The sequence below is a fragment of the Eurytemora carolleeae genome, unplaced genomic scaffold (genome assembly GCF_000591075.1).
Source record: "Eurytemora carolleeae unplaced genomic scaffold, Eaff_2.0 scaffold143, whole genome shotgun sequence".
Taxonomy (NCBI): Eukaryota; Metazoa; Arthropoda; class Copepoda; order Calanoida; family Temoridae; genus Eurytemora; species Eurytemora carolleeae.
In genome coordinates, this window is record NW_019396656.1 from 21107 (window position 1) to 43268 (window position 22162).

Consider the following 22162-nt stretch of genomic DNA (forward strand, 5'->3'; position numbering starts at 1 on the left):
TCCCCCACCTGGACCATACACATCCTTGTGTTCTTCTTCTTGTATCAGATAACAGATTAGAGTGATTCAAATAAACTCAATTTAAGATCTTTAACGATATAGAAACTGTATTATTCCTTTTCTTATGTAGTTTCGGCGTTGCCCGTGGAATTCAAAAACACTTAGGGGAAAAGAAAAATTTAAGAAAAAATCATTTTTTAGCACATGTTACCACGCATGTACCTCAAAAATATTCTGCCAATTCGGTCCAGCCGTTTGGCAAGCTATAGCAAACATACGTATATGAGCTAGCTTTATTATAGAAAAGATTGTCAAAGTTTTTTAAGAAATTGAAATGAATCTTTTTCTTCTATTAGAGAACTAATATGAAAAAAATTAACTTGCGTTGCTTTCGTGTTTAGATTATAAAGGCTTTCTTGCCCGGTAAGAAGTTCTTGGGTAAGCAAATGTTGAAATCAGTTAATAACCCTATTAAGGCTGGGGGTCTTAATCTTTAGTGGTAGGCGATTATATCAATACAATGAAGACGACTTTTTATTGAAGTTTTGATTGTTTATAAGCCTTTACCCAATTACAAGTTTACATATAATCAAAGAAAAGTTTATTTATTGCTAGCTTCTCTTGACTTCTATGTTTATGTGTATCAATACTCTTCAAAATTGAAATCGATAGTCGTCTTCACTGTATTGATATAACCGTCTGTATACCGGGGGGTATGGATTTAGGTATAGGGTTTAAATGCATGTTCATTGTTTAATCTTTTAAAGCCAGTTATTTAAAAAAAATTAGACAGGTAGTTTTAATGGTTTGGGTGCTACCGAGGCTTGAAAAAATGCCATAAAAGGGTAAACAAAATAGTATTTTTTTTTGTCAAGATGTTACACATATTTCTGCATCTATTTCAAGGGCATTTCAAAATTTTAGGATTAAGATCTGTAGATTTAGTCACAAAAAAGTTGTGAGCTATTTTAGAATTACTTCAACATTGTAAATAAACAATTTAGCAGAATAATTATTAAAAATCTAATAAAATTGAAACCCCTTCAGATTGCTGCATCTAAAACCAAAATACGTGAATGTTTAAATCAGATTTAATAAATAGTGCTAAGTACAGGGATAATCACAAAGGATGAGACTTAAGAGACGATTTTAAAGAATTTATTTAATCCTTTTTTGAAAAATTCACGGTTCCCACAGCTGCAAATCTGGTTCATTTCTTTGCCAACTTCTATATTTAAATTCAGCTTGTCTATCTGTCTGTTTGTATCCAATAAATATCAAAACGGCTGAACCGATCAGGCCAAAATTTTGTGTGGTACCTCACGTGGCCCCATGGTAGGTTTATGGCCATTCAGACTTGAAATACGTAATTTTAGAATAGTTTTATTTTACATTATCTAAAATTAAAATTATTATGAAATCCGCAAATTAAAATAAATTGAATTAATAGAAAAGATGCTCACAGTTAAACCAACAATTATAAGAAAAAGAAGATGGGCGCGAAGCGCCCTTAAAGCCTAGTCCTTAGTATCTCAGAAAAGAGTCCAAATTCAACCCTGAAATTGTTAGGTTTTAAGAGCTTTAGGTCGTCATTCATCTTTTGCGGGTAACCCTGTAATCGGATCATTTAGCCTTAGTTTAACTATTTCTATAGTGCGCCGACCAGGGGGTAGCTGAGGAACTGGTTCAACTTATTCTACGTAGTTCAACTACTACGTTTAGAGACCTCCCGATTGATCTGACTGAGCTCGAGCCTGTAAGACCTGAGTATGGTTGTCCGGGAACAAGTTGAAATGTTTTTTCATTTATTGACGATGAAGAGTTATTCTTTGCAAGTTGATCAGTGTCCGAATTTCAGGAATTTGAGCCGCGGTTTAAATCTGCCAAAAACCGATGTCAATAGAGCACCGGCTTAAATCTTGAAAAACTGAATACAGTTTTCAGTGGAACCAACCATAATTCAGCCGCGACTCAAAAGTTTAGATTCGGTCCCTTAAACTTCAATAAAGATCCTTGCAAGGAGGACCATTACTGCAGTGCCTAAAGAGACTGTGAGCGAAATTTAAAGTGAACAATAACCATCCATGCAAAGATGGCCCGATTTACAACGGTACCCTTGAAACCATACTCTGATCAAAAGTGGGGAAACTAAAATCGTTTTTTTAACTCGAAAAATGTTTTTGACCAGACAATGTTTATAAGGATACCGTTGTAAATCGGGAATTGCCAGCTTTGCATAGAGGGTCACTTGATATAACACTTACAGTCCCTTTAATAACATACGTAACTTTATATTCGCGCATTTGTTATCTAAATTCCATATGATATCTAAATTCCATATGTTAGTTATTTAATAAATACATTAATACGTTTAGACAACCAATTTATTTCAGAGAAAGAACTACATTTTTTCATATTTTCAAAAAAAAAATTGCATTTAACGATAACATAAATGATGAAAAGTACTATTTTTGTTATTCAAATTACAATTATCTATGAGCATGACTGTAAAGACAAAAACAATTAAAATGCTTAAAGCTAAATGTATCAGTTACCCGCAGAAGAATTAGAACCAATGGAAAGCTTTACAATTCAAGATCTGTTCAGTTTAAAATCAAGAGTTGATTTAAATTGAAACAATTTAAAATAGCGTTGCAAAATGTTCAGTAATTTATTAGGATTGTTTAATGTACAAGTTAAATTGATGTGTGCACCTTAATGCAATATGCAATACAGAGGCGGAACTAGGCGCCTCCCAAGCACTAGCGCCAAGCCGCTACCACATAGAGATTCACTGTGTCGCGCCGTTACAAATACATTTTCATTTGAATCCCCCCCTCTTCTAAATAAATTGATTGCACCTATGAATAACCCCCCCCCCGGTCAAAAAAATACAACACAGTATCTTAGAAAAGAGAGAAAATACACAATAATACATAACAAAATGTTGATTTTATACTAATGTGAACACTGAACATGATTGCAAGAACTCAGGTTTCAAATCTAGTATTAATGATCTAAATATTTCTCAATGTTCTTCATCTTCTTGACACCGTTAGTCCCGGTGGACTCCGAGTCCCCCCTCGTCCTTTTCGTGGTCTTCCTGGGGGCCTTCTTCTTAGGGGCAGGGGGTGGCTTTGCATAGAACTCAGCCTAATTATTGTAATTATAAAAATTTCGACAAAATCAAATCTCGCAATTTGCAATAATGATTTAAAAGTCTTAAGTAGAAAAGAAAGCTCTTATATTTGATATTTAGTAAGTCAAAAACAACTTTCGAAAAAATGAAAAACACTCATGACTATGTGATTTCTTGGAAAGATAAAAAATAACAGAGAAAGTTTGTTTTAGATTATAATTTTATCAAAAGGGAATAATTTTCGAGAAAATGTTTAAAAATGAAGAAAGACAAATTAAATATTTGTTATTACCTTTATTGCATGTTCTCCCATGATGACACGAAGGTTTGTCCACCTGTCAGCATACCTGTTTATCTCCTCTACTCCCAAATCCAATAATACTAAAGGAATGAAGCTACTAATTATTCTTTCCACTTTTGTAAAGAAAACGTTTACCAGAATACAGGAAGAAATAGCCTGTACTAAATTACCTAAATCAAGTACATTTGAATCTTCTTAAAAAATAACATTGCCTTTAATTGGTTTATAAAATAAACAGTCAATCCCTTGAATTAGTGTACTGTATAAACAAACCAGAACAATCCCTTGAATTAGTGTACTGTATAAACTAACCAGATCAATCCCTTGAATTATAGTGTACTGTATAAACGAACCAGATCAATCCCTTGAATTAGTGTACTGTATAAACGAACCAGAACAATCCGTGTGATTGGTGTACTGTATAAACGAACCAGATCAATCCCTTGAATGAGTGTACTGTATAAACGAACCAGAACAATCTGTGTGATTGGTGTACTGTATAAACGAACCAGAACAATCCGTGTGATTGGTGTACTGTATAAACGAACCAGATCAATCTCTTGAATTAGTGTACTGTATAAACAAACCAGAACAATCCCTTGAATTGGTGTACTGTATAAACGAACCAGATCAATCCCTTGAATGAGTGTACTGTATAAACGAACCAGATCAATCCCTTGAATGAGTGTACTGTATAAACGAACCAGAACAATCCGTGTGATTGGTATCTAAAACTGACACACCATAAAAAATAAAATAAAAATCTGCGTAAAATTGATTATTTTAAGATAAAAAAGAGGTGGTAAATTATCATTTAAAAGTATTAAAAGAGAAAACAAGGGTGTATAAGTACAATAATTGCCAAGAAAATATACACCCCTGACTCAGAAAAATACAAGGTTGTATGTCAGGTTAGATACTCTAAATGTGCTCCAATGTAGGCAAATGTCGTCTTTATAGCAATGAAGACGCTAAATCCTTATATGACGTCACTGATACTTAACTAACAATCATCGCATTAACAAATTAAATTCTAAATCAAGTTTTCAATTTTTGAGAACGTTTATATTCATTGAGCCGCAAAATTTATTATTTTTAAAACAAGCAGTGACGTCATATGGACGAGGATTTAGACTAGACTCGTTGCTATAAAGGTCGTCTTTAGCTACGTTGGAGCGCATCCAGAGTATCTACCATCTAACCTTATTATACAACCTTCGGAAAAAAAACTAACCAATACAATTCCAGTTATCTCCTTCCTTCTTCCAATCCCCCTTGACTATACTGGGCTTCTCCAATCCAATCTCAGACTTCAATCTAATTAAACAAAATATGCTTTATACAGTGCTCAGGAACAGAATCCATTTAGTTTTCATTCTGATCCGGATCCTGGATCCGCACTGGAAAAAGCTGGATCTGGATCCAGATTAACCATTTCTTTAAGCTTTACTGAATTTTTTTTTAACAAAGCAGAATTGCCAGATTATTTTCTTCTTCTTTTGTGCTAAAACTTGAACTATTCATAGATCAGGAATTTTTTTTTTATAATCTCTCATTTTTAAACAGTTCAGATTTGGGTTGAGAGTAATTTTTTTTTTTGCAGTTTTTGGTTGATATTTTGCCCCTTGGATCCGGAATCGTTGATCCACATATTTTTGTGAATCTGGATCTAGGAAGCCAAACTCTTGCGGATCCAACGGATCTGGATTATAAGCACTGGTTCAGGATAAATCAATTTTTTAAGTGCAATGGTTAATTATGAAATATATGCGAACTTGTGATGATGAGATCCCACTTGTGACAACTTTTTCTTCATATAACGTTATGTAGTAGAACAAATTTGACTTAGTAGGAAGTCCCCCACCTACTACTTTTTAAAACTTTATTCTCAAAATTTTACTTAAATTTCCCAACTGCTTTATTAAAAAAAACAATTTAGGACTTACATCTTTGATTAATTTTTAGAAGGTATTGTTGTCAGGTCACCTAATACTAAGGTTTCAAAAACGTTAAAATGGACTATAAGACATAATTCTAAGTAATCCACCATTTATGGAGGTGTAGGCTTCATAAACACAGGAAAGAAATTAGACTTTTTTGTATCAAACTACGGCATGAGATAAACAAGTTAGATAAACAAGAATATCTTCTTCGTTGATCAGAAAAAGGTTGAAAGTTCGCTCTTGTGAATCGGACATGCCATGTCTATCAATGGAAGGTCAAATAAAAATACTTTTACAGTTCTTTTCATGCCTGCTTCTTCTACTGTAATGAAGACGGCCCACACATTATATATATTATATACTATATACTATTGCTACCTCTCAAAAATCTGAGCGTTGGTAAACTTGGTTGTGAATCCAGTAAACAGAATTCCATTGTTATGAACAGAACCAGGGACCTAGCAGTCAATCAATCAAATAATATGTCATCGTGTGCATTTATGCATAAACGTTCAGTGAATCAACGCATTAATAAACTAATGTATCAATAAATAAATATAAGAGTCTATCACATATCAATGTATCAAAATGTATTAATGCATCAAAGCAAGATTGCATCATGTATCCAGGAATTGATGCATCAATGTGTCAGTGTATTTATATGTTAGTACGACAAGGCATCACGTTATCAATCTATCAATAATGGACCATTATTTCAACGCAGCAATGCATCAACGTATCAATACATCAATGTATCTGTGCATCAATTCATCATGTAGCAATGCAATGTATAAATCTATCACATATCAAAGTATCTTTGCATCAATAAATCAATTTATTAATGCATCAATGAAAAATTAAATCTATGCAGCGATGCATCGAAAAATGATTCAATGGATCAATGACTGAATCTATAAATGAAAATGTTCTTTTTTTGTAATGATGTTGTAATGATTGGTTTACCGTTGCCACCTTTGTGATTATATTTCTTGCGTCGTTTTTAGGCAGATGACCATTCTGGACAGTCAGCGGACCCCCCAGAAATGCACGAATTTCTGCCATTCGGTAATAGGGATGATCAAAGAATAGACAACGCTGAACGTACACTCCTGAAAACGAAAATTTATGATTTTGTCTCTTTTTTATTTAGCCGCAATCGACAGAAATATTATTTTCAAGACCTCTCTACTCACCCAAGAACATAACATAGCTCAGTCCAACGAACACCAGAGCATCCTTAGGGGATCCAAACCTAGTTAAATTATAAGCAATAAGCATACATGGGAATGAAACATGCATAAAATAGAGATAGGTTCATCATGAGCATTTTAGAAAAATTATATTTTTAGACTTTTTTTCGACGGTTTAAGGCTTACTTAGACCCGATTAAAGTAGAGATTCTAGGGGTTGAATTAAGATTCGAAACCCCCGCTGAAAGATTTATCAAAACTTGAATAATATAAAAACAATAAATAACAATTTACAAGAAAACTACATTCTCAGCTCAACACCCCTTCTCCTGGTTGGTTCCGAGGTTTCCATGGTACCAGGATACCAGGGTCCCCCCAGGAGAGGTTCAGTTTATCATGAGATGCGAGAAATAAAAGTGTGTCTACACAGTACAGTTCCAATATAAGAGGAATTGGAAGTGTCGTCTTTAAACAATGAAATTATTACAACTTTAAAGTTTTGACTCCAGAGCCCGAATCTAATCAGAATAAGGTAATCGACTTGATGACGTACGTAGCAAAGGAAAAAAGTTGGCCATTAAATGAATCGCAACAGAAACAGGCTCATCGACGTGAGTGTTCCGTAATTAATGCGACCATAGTCAAAGTCGTCCTATGGTCGACCACTGTCTTTTTTGAAAAGAATCGGTTCTAAGGTCACTTCTCCTATGGTATGGCGTCAAAACCTTGTTAAAAGTTTGTAATCGGTCAAGATGTAGTTTTCATTGTGTGCGGAAGACGACATTTATTCCTGACTGGGGAGCTGGTACTGTACCTGACATACACAATGTCGCTGTTGTTTCTCATCTTTATCTCCAAAACATTAGCGTGGTTCTCAAAGAAGTATCTACCAATCTCCTGCAGGGGGAAACAGAAGTCAGATTAAGCTCGGTGGACAGAAGAAAACGAGAATAAATTTAACAAATTAAAAAAATTGCATCTAATATAAAAAAATGTTTAATGTCTAATTGTTGGTTTGTTTATGTACAGAAAAATAAAAACTGTGAAATCTGCTTTGTTTATGTACGGAACAAATAAAAAATCTGTAAAGTCTGTTTTTTTTTATGTACGGAATAAATAAAAATCTGTGAAGTCTGGTTCGTTTATGAACAGAACTAAAAAAAGGTAAATCTGGTTTGTTTATTTAAAGAACAAACAATAAACGTTAAATTTGGTTTGTTTATGTACGGAACAAATAAAAATCTGCGAAACCTTAATTATTTGCTTTTAAAATGTACGAAGAACAATTGGTTACATTGGAGAAAACGTTAAAAACTAAAAAAAAACTAATAGAAAAGGGGTCACAAATTGTATGAGCAAGTTTAAATAATATAAGTTATGCACTCTTTTTTATTTCTTTAAAAATAAATTCCTGATCATGTTTACTTGTTTTTTGTTTTTTTTTTAATGCGAGAAATTAATTCCGATAAAATATTTTAAAAATGATTTACAAAAAATAATTTCTGAAGACACTTTTTTAAAATTCAGCCATCGCGCTCCTTCCAAACTACTTTTACGATACTTAATTTGCAAATTGGTCACAAACCTAATTTTTTCTTTGGATTTGGAATTTATAAAATGCAAGACAGAAAAAAGGAATTGAAAAATAATCCTTATTTTTTTTGTTAAGTTCAAAAGATTCGAAAAAGAATTAGCATGAAGAACTGTCTTAGGTTAAAAAAAAGATTATTTGACCAACATCTTTTAAGATATCTTTACCTGAGAATCACTGGCAATCCACGCCACCTAGAATACAGTCTTTATTATTTTAAATATGGAATTAGTTAGTTACTTAGTAGAATTAGTTAGTTATTTAGAAGAATTATTTGATTATTTAGTAGAATTATTTGATAATTTAGTAGAATTATTTGATTATTTGGTAGAATAAGTTATTTATTCAGTTGAATTAGTTAGTAATTCTGTAGAATTAGTTAGTTGCTTAGTAGATTTATTTAGTTGTTTAGTAGAATTAAGATAGCTATCAAGTAGATTTAGTTTGTTGTTTATTATAATTGGTTTGTTATTCAATAGAATTAATTTATTACTTAGTAGACATAGTTAGTTATTTAGTAGAATCAGTTAGTTATTAAGTAGAATTAGTTAGTTGTTTAGAGGATTTATTTAGTTGCTTAGTAGAATTAAGTTAAGTTATTTAGTAGATTTAGTTTGTTATTTAGTAGAATTAGTTTGTTATTTAGTAGAATTAGTTAGTTATTTAGTAGATCTAGTTTGTTATTTAGTAGAATTAGTTAGTTATTTAGTAGATCTAGTTTGTTATTTAGTAAAATTAAGTTAGTTATTTAGTAGATCTAGCTTGTTATTTAGTAGATCTAGTTTGCTATTTAGTAAAATTAAGTTAGTTATTTAGTAGAATTAGTTTTTGAAAATCAAATCAAATGATGCTGTTAGGGAGTCCTGCTATCAACCCTCCCCCCCCCCTAAAACTCAACATGAATTTGCTAGTTCAAGAATGAAGTGAGGTCTTTTAGCTTGGACCATATGAGCAATAAAAGTTATAAGCTTTGTCTTTAAATTAGTGATTCTCTTCCTAACCATTTAAATTTCGAAAATGAAAAGTAACAATAATTCTACAATTTTGATTGTATATATAAAAGTTACTTGTGCAAAGTTCTGTTGAAGAACACAGACCACCCATTCTCCCATCTCCACTTGACGGTTTGTGTTCAATACAGTTACATCCATACTTTCCTTCTTAACCTTAATTCAAAACTTTTAAATGTACGGATTAATTAAGCTAAACTCATTCTAATTTCAAGGCAGATTAAAAGAACAGAAAAGTAATTTCAAGCAAGATGGAGATGCCCAAGGTTATAATGCAAAGAAAGTTAATTGCAGTTGCGTTTACTCTGCGTATATATTGAAACCAGTTCTCTCAGGGCAAAATTTTATAAACAAGAATAGATGCATCAGTTTTCCTCTAGTATCCGAGGAAGGTTAAAAGCATTAAATTTTGATAATTTTGATAATTCACATAATATTTTCCTTTGACCAGAACATTTCATTGATTTTTTATGTGAAAGGTGGATCCCATTTCAGGCTTCGACATCCGTCTTGTGTTTACATTACCGACTAGAGACAGTACACTGCAGTACAAAAGATGCGTACACCTCTGAAATAACTTTCCTTGCATTAAAACCTTGGCGATGCCAAATTTACAACGGTGCATCTAAATCTTAGTCTGATCAATAATATGGAAAATAGACCGACAGTTTTCTAAATCAAAAAAGTGTTTATTCCTGCCCGTTTCTCCATGGCATCTTAACAACAAGAAATGCTAAGAATCCGCAATATAACAGTTTAATGAAACTATAACATTAATATCTTATTTAAACAAGTTTTCAAGGGTACCGTTGTAAATCTGACATTGCGATTTTTGCATGAAGGGTCACTTAAAATTACGCTTACAGTCTCTTTAACTGATATCCCTTTATTAAAACTGGAGCAAATGAGTACTTTGATGTCATCTGGAAACAAAAAAAAAAGCTTAAAGGGTTCAGGGGTGTACAATGTACATGGAATTTGACAGCGGGGCTCACATTTTTTCTTAAAACAAAAACATACAAATTAAGTATTTCAGGAGAAAAAATTTAAAAACCTCAAAAAAAAGAGCTTGCGAGAATATTTCCCACAAATTCAAAAAAAGGAAAGTTACATATTTATTGTATACATTACACTGGTGGTGGATTGTTCGAATTTTTTAAACGATGAACTTACAACTTTCAAAAATAAAAACCATAGATTTATTTTTAATGCTGAAAAAATAAAATAGGTTTTAGGGGTTGTGAAAAAAATATAGGTTCTACAAAAAACGGACATTTTTAAGCATCTTTTTAATTCGCGCCGATTTAGCAGAAGCGGGTCCTAAATGATAAAAACTAACCGAGGCCCCAGCTGCGCTTACAGCAGCAGCAGCAGCAATCGGTTCAGCCTTTGCTTTCTTCTCCTTCTTCGGATTGGAGTTCGGTGGCGCAAACTTCACGTAATCATCCTGAAAAAAATAAATAGATTACTTTGGAAATACTATTTTTAAAACTGGCAAGTCTATCTAAAATTTTAAAACTGGCAAGTAAAATATCTATCTAAAATTCTATCACCTCTGGCCCCTTCCCCCACTAAAAAAATCATAAAATGATAGTATTGTTTTATAAATAGACATGGAAAGTTTATTAAAAGAATAAATTTTTAAAACTCCTCAAACATCAATAAACAGATTTCAACTTTTTTTAAAAACTTTATCTCCTTTATGGAGAGAGAACACAAAAATTGTATTGTAAAACATTTTGACGAAACTGTAATCATCTTGATAATTTGCAAGTTCGTAATACGTTTCTATCCAAAAAATCCACAATGCAGCTAATTTCGTTGAAAAAAATGGAGAAGGGCAGAAACTTCAAATTTTTAAAAATTAATCATCCAATTTTTATTTTTAACAAACTTTATAATAATGTCGTCAACAAATGAAATCAAAATTAAAGAAAACCACAAAGGCCAAAGAAATAAAAGCAGTTGCGAATAAAAAAAACTTACGGTTTTCTCAAAGAATGTTTGGCAGATTTCCGCCGAGTCTGTACAGTCTGAACGTAGATACTGTCCGACCCTTCTATCTTTGATCTGTTGGCTCAGAGAGGTCGCGTACACCCATTCTCTAATTAATAAAAATCATAAGAATTCCAATTTCAAAAAAGATATATAAAAAAAAAAATATATATATATAGTAGGAATCTCTGTTAATCTGATCATAACTCAGGATCAACTGAACCGATTTGCCTAAAGTTTTGGTAAAGTCGGTAGAACCCCAGAAATGTTCTTAGCTTGGTTTAAAAATTCTACATTAAGGATGTAAATTTAACAGGGAAAGTTTAGATGGTCAGTCAAAGCTGAATTTTATAAAAAAATAAACCACAAAACATCCGATCCAATTTGATTGATTTATTGTACCTGTACGTTTTATCCGTATTAAAATCATCAACCCTCTCAAGAACTTCAGTCACCTAATCCCAGCGTAATGTTGACCAAGGGGGTTTTATTTCAACGATTACCCCCCCCCCCCTCTTCCTAACCCCAAGCTTAATGTTGACCAAGGGTGTTTATTGCACGATTACCCCCCACCCTCTTCCTAAATCCAAGCTTAATGCCTAGAAGCCTAGTATTGTATATCGATGTCAAGTGTTTATTTTAGGTCAGTATCTTTATAGGGTACACTTTTGAAAGATCGTTTGTAATTTCTATGATTATTATAAACTAAGTCAGAAATAAATCCCCATCACAATTATCAAATTGAACATTGTTTTCCTTGGCCGCAGTTTTGTATGAGAGGAGGAGGGATGGTTTAGCAAGCATCTCTTCTCCGCCAATTAACGAGGGGATATCAGAGGGTAACTGGATACAATCCTCTAGCTCTTCATCCTAGTCATCAATCAATCAATCAATCAATCAATCAATCAATCAATCAATCAATCAAAGGGATGGTTAAGCAAGCATCTCTTCTCCGCCAATTAACGAGGGGATATCAGAGGGTAACTGGATACAATCCTCTAGCTCTTCATCCTAGTCATCAATCAATCAATTTATCAATCAAATCAATCAATCAATCAAAGGGATGGTTAAGCAAGCATCTCTTCTCCGCAAATAAAAGAGGGGATATCAAAGGTAACTGGATACAGTCCTCTAGCTCTTCATCCTAGTCATCAATCAATCCATCAATCCATCAATCAATCAATCAATCAATCAATCCATCCAGCCATCAATCAATCAATCAATCAATCAATCAAAGGGATGGTTAAGCAAGCATCTCTTCTCCGCCAATAACAGAGGGGATATCAGAGGGTAACTGGATACAGTCCTCTAGCTCTTCATCCTAATAATCAATCAATCAATCAATTAATCAAGGAATGGTTAAGCAAGCATCTCTTCTCCGCCAACAAACGAGGGGATATCAGAGGGTAACTGGATACAGTCCTCTAGCTCTTCATCCTAGTCATCCATCCATCCATCCATCAATCAATCAATCAATCAAAGGGATGGTTAAGCAAGCATCTCTTCTCCGCCAATAAAAGAGGGGATTTCAGAGGGTAACTGGATACAATCCTCTAGCTCTTCATCCTAGTCAAAAAATCAATCAATCAATCAACCATGAATCATGAATCAATCATGAATCATGAATCAATCATGAATCATGAATCAATCATGAATCATCAATCAATCAAGGGATGGTTTTTCAAGCATCTCTTCTCCGCCAATAAAAGAGGGGATATTAGAGGGTAACTGAATACATTCCTATAGCTCTTCATCCTAATAATCAATAAATCAATCATCCAAATCAATTAATCAATCAGACAGGTAACCTCATCCTAATGCAATCAGTATAACTCAAGTCATTATTTTCCTAATTAAAAATAAATAAATAAATCAACCATTTAAACAATCAATCAATCAAACAAAAAATCAATCAATCAAACACCTGAAATGTATCTATAATATCAACTAGTTCTTTAAGTGCCTCTACTTGGGATATATCTAGCATATCAACTAGTTGTTAAAGTGCTTCTGAGTGAGTTGAACAGATATCAATCAATCAATCAATCAATCAATCAATCAATCCCACCTGGAATATATCTAGAATATCAACTAGTTGTTTAAAAGCTTCTGAGTAGAGTTGAACATATATCCTGGTGGAAGGATCCCGGGAACTATATTCGTTATCTCCGTCCACCTTTCCATCCGAGGGGAACCGATCTTAAAATAAAAAAAACATTAACAAACCAAAGAACTGATGTCAACGGTAAGAAGAATGAACAGACCATTTCTAATACCAATTATTTTTTTAAATATCAAAAATAAATGTTGGGGTGCAGTTTCACACTTGAGTTTTTTCTCAGTCCTGGGATTCCTCCCCCCATAGTATTTTTTTTACAAGAGGGAAATATTGGAATCTTGCAATACTATTAAAATAATTTTGTTTAATATTTATATTTATCTTTTAAACAAAAACATATCTTAAACAAATCTTTGGGTAAGAACTGAATAAGGATGAAAAAGGACGAAAAAACTTACTTTTTCGTTTTTTTCCCCCTCCCCCGATCCCCAAAAATCATTCCCCCCCCTGGAGGGGGTGGCGGGGATACACACCCGTGAATAATATTTACCGATGAGTTTTCCAATATCTGAGTAGAGGATTGCATCCACCTTCTTCTCCATCATCAAGAGGTCGCGCTTCAAGAACATCTGCGCAGCCTCGGGAGTCTTGAAGAGGACTAAAACCTAGATAAAACCGAAAGAATGACACCAGCTTAAAAATGGTATCGATCAACATAGAGTTTGGAAGAAAAAATAATAAGAGGTTTAATCTCTAAAGCAACTGCTTAAAAGGGATCATGACAAACCCGGGAGGAAAAACCTTATTGCAAGATACAAAAATGATTTTCAGGAAAAGCGGGAGTGGTTTAACAAAGTTGAAAGAAAATTAAAAGAGGGGTCACGGAGTTTATTATGACGGGGGGGGGGATAGGGCGAAGGAGGGGAGGGGAAAGGGTAGAAAGGGAGGTGAAGGAGAAAGAAAGAAAAGCTCGGAAGGGGGGGGGGACTTGTCCCTACCTGTTTAGTTGGAAATTTTGATAAAACAGGTCGAACTTTCTCCACGTCCGCTACATCGTTCTGGACTAACCATTCTCGCATCTAGGGGAGAATGCAATAGAAAAACATTTGCTTTATTCGGACCTGTCTTTTTTAATGATATCCATTTTCATGGGTTTCTTAGTAAAGCGCGACCTTCTGTAAGCTCAAGTTTTTGTGAACACCGAGTTTTAGGTTGGCTCCTGATTGGTTTTATTTCATCCAATTAAGATGATTTTAAACTTGGTTTAATCGGGGTTAAGCTTTGAAATCTCAGCTAGGATACAGATCTAGAATTCTCCAAATACGGCGGCCAGAGGCCAAATTTAAAGAATTTAAGACGCGCGGCTCAAACATGGTTGGTTCCATTTGATATCGTATTCCGTGTTTCGAGATTTGAGCCGGCGCTTAATTGGAACCGATTTTTGGCGGATTTGAGACGCGATTTAAATTGTTTAAATTCGGCTTCAGGTTTTCAAGATCCGAATCTCGGGGTTGAAAAAAAGCTTGGTTCTCAAATGGCTTTACAAGATTTATTTGGCGAAAGCAATAATTTTTTAAGATCCTCTTTTGCTAAACAAGACGAGCTAATAGATGGACTTTAGGTTGGTTTACAGTTACAAAACAAGATTTTAGGTTGGTTTACAGTAACAAAACAAGAATTTAGGTTGGTTTACAGTTAAAAAACAAGACGTCTGGTTGTTTTACAGTTACAAAACAAGACTTTAGGTTGGTTTACAGTTACAAAACAAGACACTAGGTTGGTTTACAGTTACAAAACAAGACTTTAGGTTGGTTTACAGTTAAAAAACAAGACTTTCGGTTGGTTTAAAGTTACAAAATAATACTTTAGGTTGGGTTACAGTTACAAAACAAGACTTTTGGTTGGTTTAAAGTAACAAAACAAGACTTTTGGTTGGTTTACAGTTACGTAACAAGATTTTAGGTTGGTTTACAGTAACAAAACAAGACTTTAGGTTGGTTTACAGTTACAAAACAAGACTTCTAAAATCAATTATTTTTTTTACAAAAGTAACTGAAACAGTAAGTAGTTGTTCTATGGCGTATATCTTAAAATTTCATTTTAAATTCGACGTGTTTCTATGAAAAATGGGTTAGTTGAAAACTGGAAAAAAAAACACTAACCTTTTCCGCCTTTGTGCATTGGCCCCTAGCCAGGATTAGAACCTGAATATATTCATTCAAATGATATTGTTATTTTACGTAAAAATCAATATAAAATGTAAATGTATTTATTTATGATAATGAAAATAACTAAAAAGCCCTTTAAAAAAATATCTTTTAAAAAATATTCATTTATTAATTCATTGCTGCAATAAAATGCGCTGGCAATGTATGAACTAAATCAATTCGGAAATTTTTTCAAATTTTAAGACAAAAAGTTTAATATTTTAGGATATATTGCGAGACTTTTTAAGAGATTCCTTAATTCATCATTAATTCTTTATTAATTCATCATTGCAATAAATAAAATGCACTGGCCATTAGGGGAGATCAATAATGGAATTAAGCCCACCGCGAACCGGAGGTCGCTGCGTTTTCATTACAAAAATATTGCAATCAAACAAAAAATTCAAAATCGTCCATAGGGTTGCGATTTAATATCGGAAAATTCACCGCAAGTCCACAAAAAAATTTATTTTTTATCTTTATGTTACACATCATTTTCTTGGAAATTTAATGCTGAATTCAAATATGAAAAGCGTTTTTTAAATTTTTAATAATTGAAAATTGAGTGAGTTAGAGCTAAAAAACTAATCAAAAACATCAACAAATTAAAAAAACGGAATTTAGTACCGTTTTTTAGCCATAACTTCTTAAGATTTTATTATTTTTAAAAATGGTTTTCTAATCTGAATTTAGCATGAAATTACCAAGAAAATGATGTATCATATTTAGTTTTTTGAAATATTTATTTAGGCCTTACGCCTTACGGCGATTTCTCCAATATCAAATTGCCAATTCGCAACCCTATGAACGATTTTTTTTTCTTAAAAGATTTTTTTGAAGTAAAAACGCAACGACCTCAGGTGGGCGGCTGGCTGATTCTAAAAAAAAGTCAAAAATCATGATATGAACTAAATCAATTCCATAATATTTTAAAGACAAATAGTTCAATATTTTAGGATACATTGCGAGACTTTTTAAGAGATTCCCGANTTAAATGAAAAATAATTCTTAACTAGAAAAATAATAGTTTAGAACTTCATGCTATTGAAGACAGTGGCACGATTTTTGATGATTTTGGAAAAAAAAATTAATAATGGGACACCAAAAATTAAAAAGGGGACGCAAAAAATTAATAATGGGACACCAAAAAGCAAGTTTAATTTTTTTGACACTGTTTACTAAGAAAAAGACATTTAATTTCCCAAATAAAGCGAAAAACCCTAAAAACAAAAATATAACTTCTTCGGGGATATTTTAATCAATTTTTTAAGGAAAATATACACCCCTGTTAATATATTGTACCTCTCTCTCTAGTTCCCCAGTGTCTGCGTAAGCTTTGATATATCTTACAGAGCAGAAGAATTTGTGACGAAGTGCTCTTCCCAGCATATTCGTCGGCCTAAAAGATACAGTGATAACCAGAAAACTATGAAATAGCAAGACGACATTAAGATCTTAAGTTATAACTTGAAAAAGTTTGATGAGCTTGAAACACAGCAATTGTGCAGTGCTAGCAAGCTCATTTAATTAGTGTCTAGTAAAATTATTTGCTTTGTGACAACATTAAATATTGATATAATGTCGTCTTCCCATTCCATTGTTTTCTGATTATAACTGTAAAAATATGCTCAAGGAACTGATTACTTGCCACCAGTGCTTAGGATCCGGATCAGGATCCGTTGGATCCGCAAGATTTTGGCTTCCTGGATCCGGATCCGGATAATATGCGGACTAAAAACTGCAAAAAAAAACTTTCTTAATCTTAAAACCCAAATCTGAACTTTTGAAAAGAGAGAGATTATAAAATTTACTCATTTCTGAATGGTTCATCAAGTTTTAGGATAAAAATAAGCGAAAAAAAATAAAAAAAAAATTTGAAAATTATTTTTTGTTTAAAAATTCAGTAAATCTTAAAGAAAAGAACCTGGATCAGGATCCGGATTTGGATTTGGATCCGGATTTGGATCCGCATCCATTTTTTTCCAGTGCAGATCCAGGATCCGGATCCGCATCAAAATTAAATGGATCCTAAGCACTGCTTGCCACAAACTTAAATTTTCTATTCTTAGTGTCTTACCAACCTGATAGAATTAACAATCGATATTTAAAACTTTGACAGTTTAATTTGATGTAACTCATTGTTATCCATTATTTGTTCAGAGTTATTTGCATTATCATAAGTGTTATTTAATGAATCTAAGAAGATAAAGGAAAAAAACGATAATTAATTTTAAAGAAAGTACTAGTGTATTCTGACGTTACGTGTGTGCTTTTCTGGAAAAGCTTTTTTCAGATTACTTAGTTCTTAACGTTAATTTGTATCAAGGGTGTAATGGAAGGAAAGTTAATTGCGGTCGTGTATACTCTGCGTACATATTGAAACCAGTTCTCTTTGGGCGGAATTTGTAAACAAGAATAGATGCATCAGTGTTCGTTTAGTATCCGAGGAGGTTAAAAGCATTAAATTTTGATAATTTTGATAATTCACATAATAGTTTCCTATGACCAGAATATTTCATTGATTTTTTTTTTGTGAAAGAGGATCCCATGTCAGGTTTTGACATCCGTCTTGTGTTTACATTACCGCCCAGAGACAGTACACTGCAGTACAAAAGATGTGTACACTTCTGAAATAACTTTACTAGGATTACATCCTTAATTTGTATTATGTTTATTTGTCCGATCTTAACTCAGGAACCCATGGACAGATTTGCCTCAAATTTTTATTGGGGAACTCGGAAGCTTGGTATTAAGATTCTAAGTTAAGTTGGTCGACTTTAAAAGCGAACATTTAGTTTTCCGGTATAATCATTAAAGTGCGGGTAAACAGCGGGAGTAATTATTAGTATCCTTGGCAGCGCTGGGTTCCCAAGCTAGTATATCATAAAGTAATGTATACACCTTTAATTACATTTAAAGGGATTGTAAGCGCAATTTTAAATGACCCTCCATGCAAAGATGCCAATGCCCGATTTACAACGGTATCTTGTCTGATCAAGTACGAATTAGATATCAATGTTTTTAAACCGTTCGTTTCAAATTGCGGTTTCTCTCAAAAGTGTTTTTCTATCAGATCAAGGTTTCAAGGGTACCTTTGTAAATCGGGCATTGTAATCTTTGCATGGAGTATAAATTAAAAATACGCTTGATGTCCCTTTAAAGAATATTTAAAATGAAGGTGACAATTCCTTTAAAATCCCTGGTTTACCTCTTGGTACTCATATGATACTGGTTTACACCCCGGTCCAGTCTCCCGTAGGGGCACACCACCTTCTCAGCTTTAAAGTCATCACACGCAGCAGCATCTTAGCGATCAATCAATCAATTTATCATTATGAAATAACCATAAGATCAATTATTACATCGACCACTAGATAAATACCTTAATTGCATATATTTATGGCCCTAAACATATCTAAATGTTTCTGGCAACTTTACAATTTATATGCACAATCCAAGTAAATCAATTATTGGATCAATCTTTAGATTAACAATCATTAGATAAAAACTTGATTAAACATTAGATCAATGATTAGATAAATCAATTAGTCAATTAATTCCTTTCCTACTCAATCAATCAAAAATACTTTTAAACAAGATCATTCAATCTTTAGATTCTTATATTCTACGAGTGTTAGCTCGTAATTAAAGGGAGTGTTTGCGAAAAATAAAATCCGACTGAATCCAAATTAAAGTTGGATACGATCGTTACTAATTTTACTTCTATCTAAAGGGAATATATAGAGCAAATGGTTTAAAGTACCCTTTCGGTTTTTCGCAAACATTTCCTTTATAGTCGTATTCTTTGTATATTCCCCTGTATATTGTTTATATTAAGCTAACCTGTGAAAGTTATGAGATATGCTGTCTTAAACATTTTGTCACGTGGACTTCCTGAATAAGGAAATTGTTAAAACAAAAATGAGGGAAAATGGAAAACCAAATCATGGGTGTATAAATTAGGGCGTTGGGGGAAATGATTTCTAAAACATTGAACTTGATTTTTCTACCTTGAAACCATTTAAAATATTGAACTTGATATTTCTTCTTAGTTTGATATTTTGACCTTGAAACCATTTAAAACATGATCTTAATTTTTCGACCTTGAAACCATAAAAACATTGAACTTGATATTTCGACCTTGAAACCATTTAAAACATTGAACATGATATTTCGACCTTGAAACCATTTAAAACATTGATCTTCATATTTCGACCCTGAAACCATTTAAAACATTGAACTTGATATTTCGACCTTGAAACCATTTAAAACATTGAACATGATATTTCGACCTTGAAACCATTTAAAACATTGAACTCGATAATTCGACCTTGAAACGATTTAAAATTATGAATTTGATTTTCAACCTTGAAACCATTTAAAACATTGAACATGATATTTCGACCTAGAAACCATTAAAAACATTGAACTTGATATTTCAACCTTGAAACCATAAAAAACATTAAACTTGATATTTCGACCTTGAAACCATTTAAAACATTGAACTCGATATTTCGACCTTGAAACGATTTAAAATTTTGAATTTGATTTTCAACCTTGAAACCATTTAAAACATTGAACATGATATTTCGACCTAGAAACCATTTAAAATCATCACCTTTGCATTTCTCAACAGATTCCACCTTTGGCATGGTTTTAAGAAACTCAAACATTTTCTCAGCATCCGTTGGCTTGGTTCTTACACGGAACTTAACATTAAAAAAACATAATAAAGGACTGTCAACCAAATCTTAGGTAACCCTAAAATTACATAGAATAATATATGAGAACGGATTTTTCTCTCTCTGATTTAGAAAAAATACTGTCAATTTAAATATTCGTTAAAAGATATTTTAATTAATCTAATTCTTCAACTTAAAACAAAAAAATCAATTTAAAGATTCGAAAATTAAAACTTATTTGAATTAATCTGATTCAAAACAAAAAAATACTGTCAATTTAAAGATTCGTAAATTAAAACTTATTTGAATTAATCTGATTCAAAACAAAAAAATACTGTCAATTTAAAGATTCGTAAATTAAAGCATATTTGAATTAATCTAATTCTTCAATTTATAACAAAATCTTTTATATCTATCTATGTTATTGTAATAGGTATCATGAGTGCGAAAAAGTTTTTGCCGGTTTTTTCCCGTAGAACAAGTAAAAATCCAAGCAAAAATAGTTTCACACGCATTATACCCATTAAATAATAACATATTTAGTTTTATCGCCATACAACGAAAAATATTAGGTGTTATAAATTCCCCCGAAATGAAATAAAATATTTTAAATTAAATCAGGTATTTTAATTACCTGTCTTTTAAGGAGAGAAGCTGAGGTGGGCCCTGAAAAAAAAAATCAATTAATCTAAGTTAAATTTTTGAGGGAGGGAACCCCCGGCAGCCATGAGCCTCCTCAATTTGCTTTGCAACACCGAGCCTCCGCTATGCAGACCAACTTTATAACTAAAAGTCCAAAGTTTTTTTTACGCGAAATGGATAATGTTTATTATGAATTGAATTCGATTTGATTTGTTGAAAGTTTTGATTCAAGCGATACCTTTTTGAAACATTATTTATAAACCTTGTAATGCAAAATTATTGTTAAGAATTATCTAAATTTAAAACAAAAATATCAACACAAAATGTATTCCTTCAAGTATAGATTTGAACAAATCTGATTTCATTTTAGAATTTGTTTTCTTTATATCTTTCATTTCGCGTAAATTTTTTTTTGAAATCTTAGTATAAAATTTGTACAGAAAATCCGGGAGGCTTATGAACAATTACTTCAGAAATATCTTATAAAGAGTAAAATAGAACTGATACAATTGTCCAACATGAATAACGGGGTACCCCAAAAAAGATGAAACGTTTCAGACAACTGTACTTGACAGCACTCATTGCAAAAATAATAAAAGTATCGCTAAAAAAACTTGTGACATTCAGATATAGACATTGATGTCTCATCTTTAGAGGTAAAAGCTAGGTATGTTTAGAGGTAACAGCTAGGTATGTTTAGAGGTAACAGCTAGGTATGTTTAGAGGTAACAGCTAGGTATGTTTAGAGGTAACAGCTAGGTATGTTTAGAGGTAACAGCTAGGTATGTTTAGAGGTAACAGCTAGGTATGTTTAGAGGTAACAGCTAGGTATGTTTAGAGGTAACAGCTAGGTATGTTTAGAGGTAACAGCTAGGTATGTTTAGAGGTAACAGCTAGGTATGTTTAGAGGTAACAGCTAGGTATGTTTAGAGGTAACAGCTAGGTATGTTTAGAGGTAACAGCTAGGTATGTTTNTGTATGATTTTAATTCTTAAGAATTTCTTCGCAGGAGAAAGAAGAACAAAAACTAACTTCAAAATTCGAAAGTTAATTTTTCTTCGGATTTTGTAATTCTGAAATTAAAACTTTCAGAATATTTGTATTTGTAATAAAATTACAAGCACGGGCGTAAATAATTTGTGCTCTCGTCTGGTTTGGACTCCAGGCCGCTATCGGCACGGTGGTGCATAGTGCCCTGAAGGCAGTCTTGGGGTTCCACATTGGGTTCCTTTTCAGATTTTCACTTGATTTGATTTTATTTAATGTTTATCAAATGCTTGATTTCATTACCCCCCCTAAAAAAATCTCCGAAAATAATGTCGAATCAAGATTAAAAAGTGGAAACCACGTTTCTTCCGTAATATTTGATGATTTTAAGAATAAGAGAACAGGATTTTTTTTTC

The 22162-nt window shown here is 32.6% G+C and overlaps 1 protein-coding gene across 1 annotated transcript; it reads right to left on the minus strand.

Annotated features, from left to right (window-relative positions):
• Window positions 1-2656: 2656 nt before the first annotated feature.
• On the minus strand, window positions 2657-21980 carry LOC111706978 (uncharacterized). The gene is made up of 24 exons (XM_023479946.1): window positions 21878-21980; window positions 20752-20783; window positions 20054-20144; window positions 19279-19329; window positions 18644-18740; window positions 16738-16834; window positions 15391-15432; window positions 14227-14307; window positions 13779-13893; window positions 13238-13368; window positions 12115-12180; window positions 11926-11973; window positions 11572-11624; window positions 11161-11278; window positions 10514-10621; window positions 9232-9330; window positions 8332-8358; window positions 7388-7470; window positions 6577-6635; window positions 6347-6492; window positions 5762-5841; window positions 4675-4757; window positions 3432-3520; window positions 2657-3153 (listed from the first exon to the last, which is right to left on the minus strand). Exons 1-24 carry the CDS (start codon window positions 21978-21980, stop codon window positions 3010-3012), a joined length of 2043 nt encoding a protein of 680 aa, XP_023335714.1. The 3' UTR covers window positions 2657-3009.
• Window positions 21981-22162: the final 182 nt, after the last annotated feature.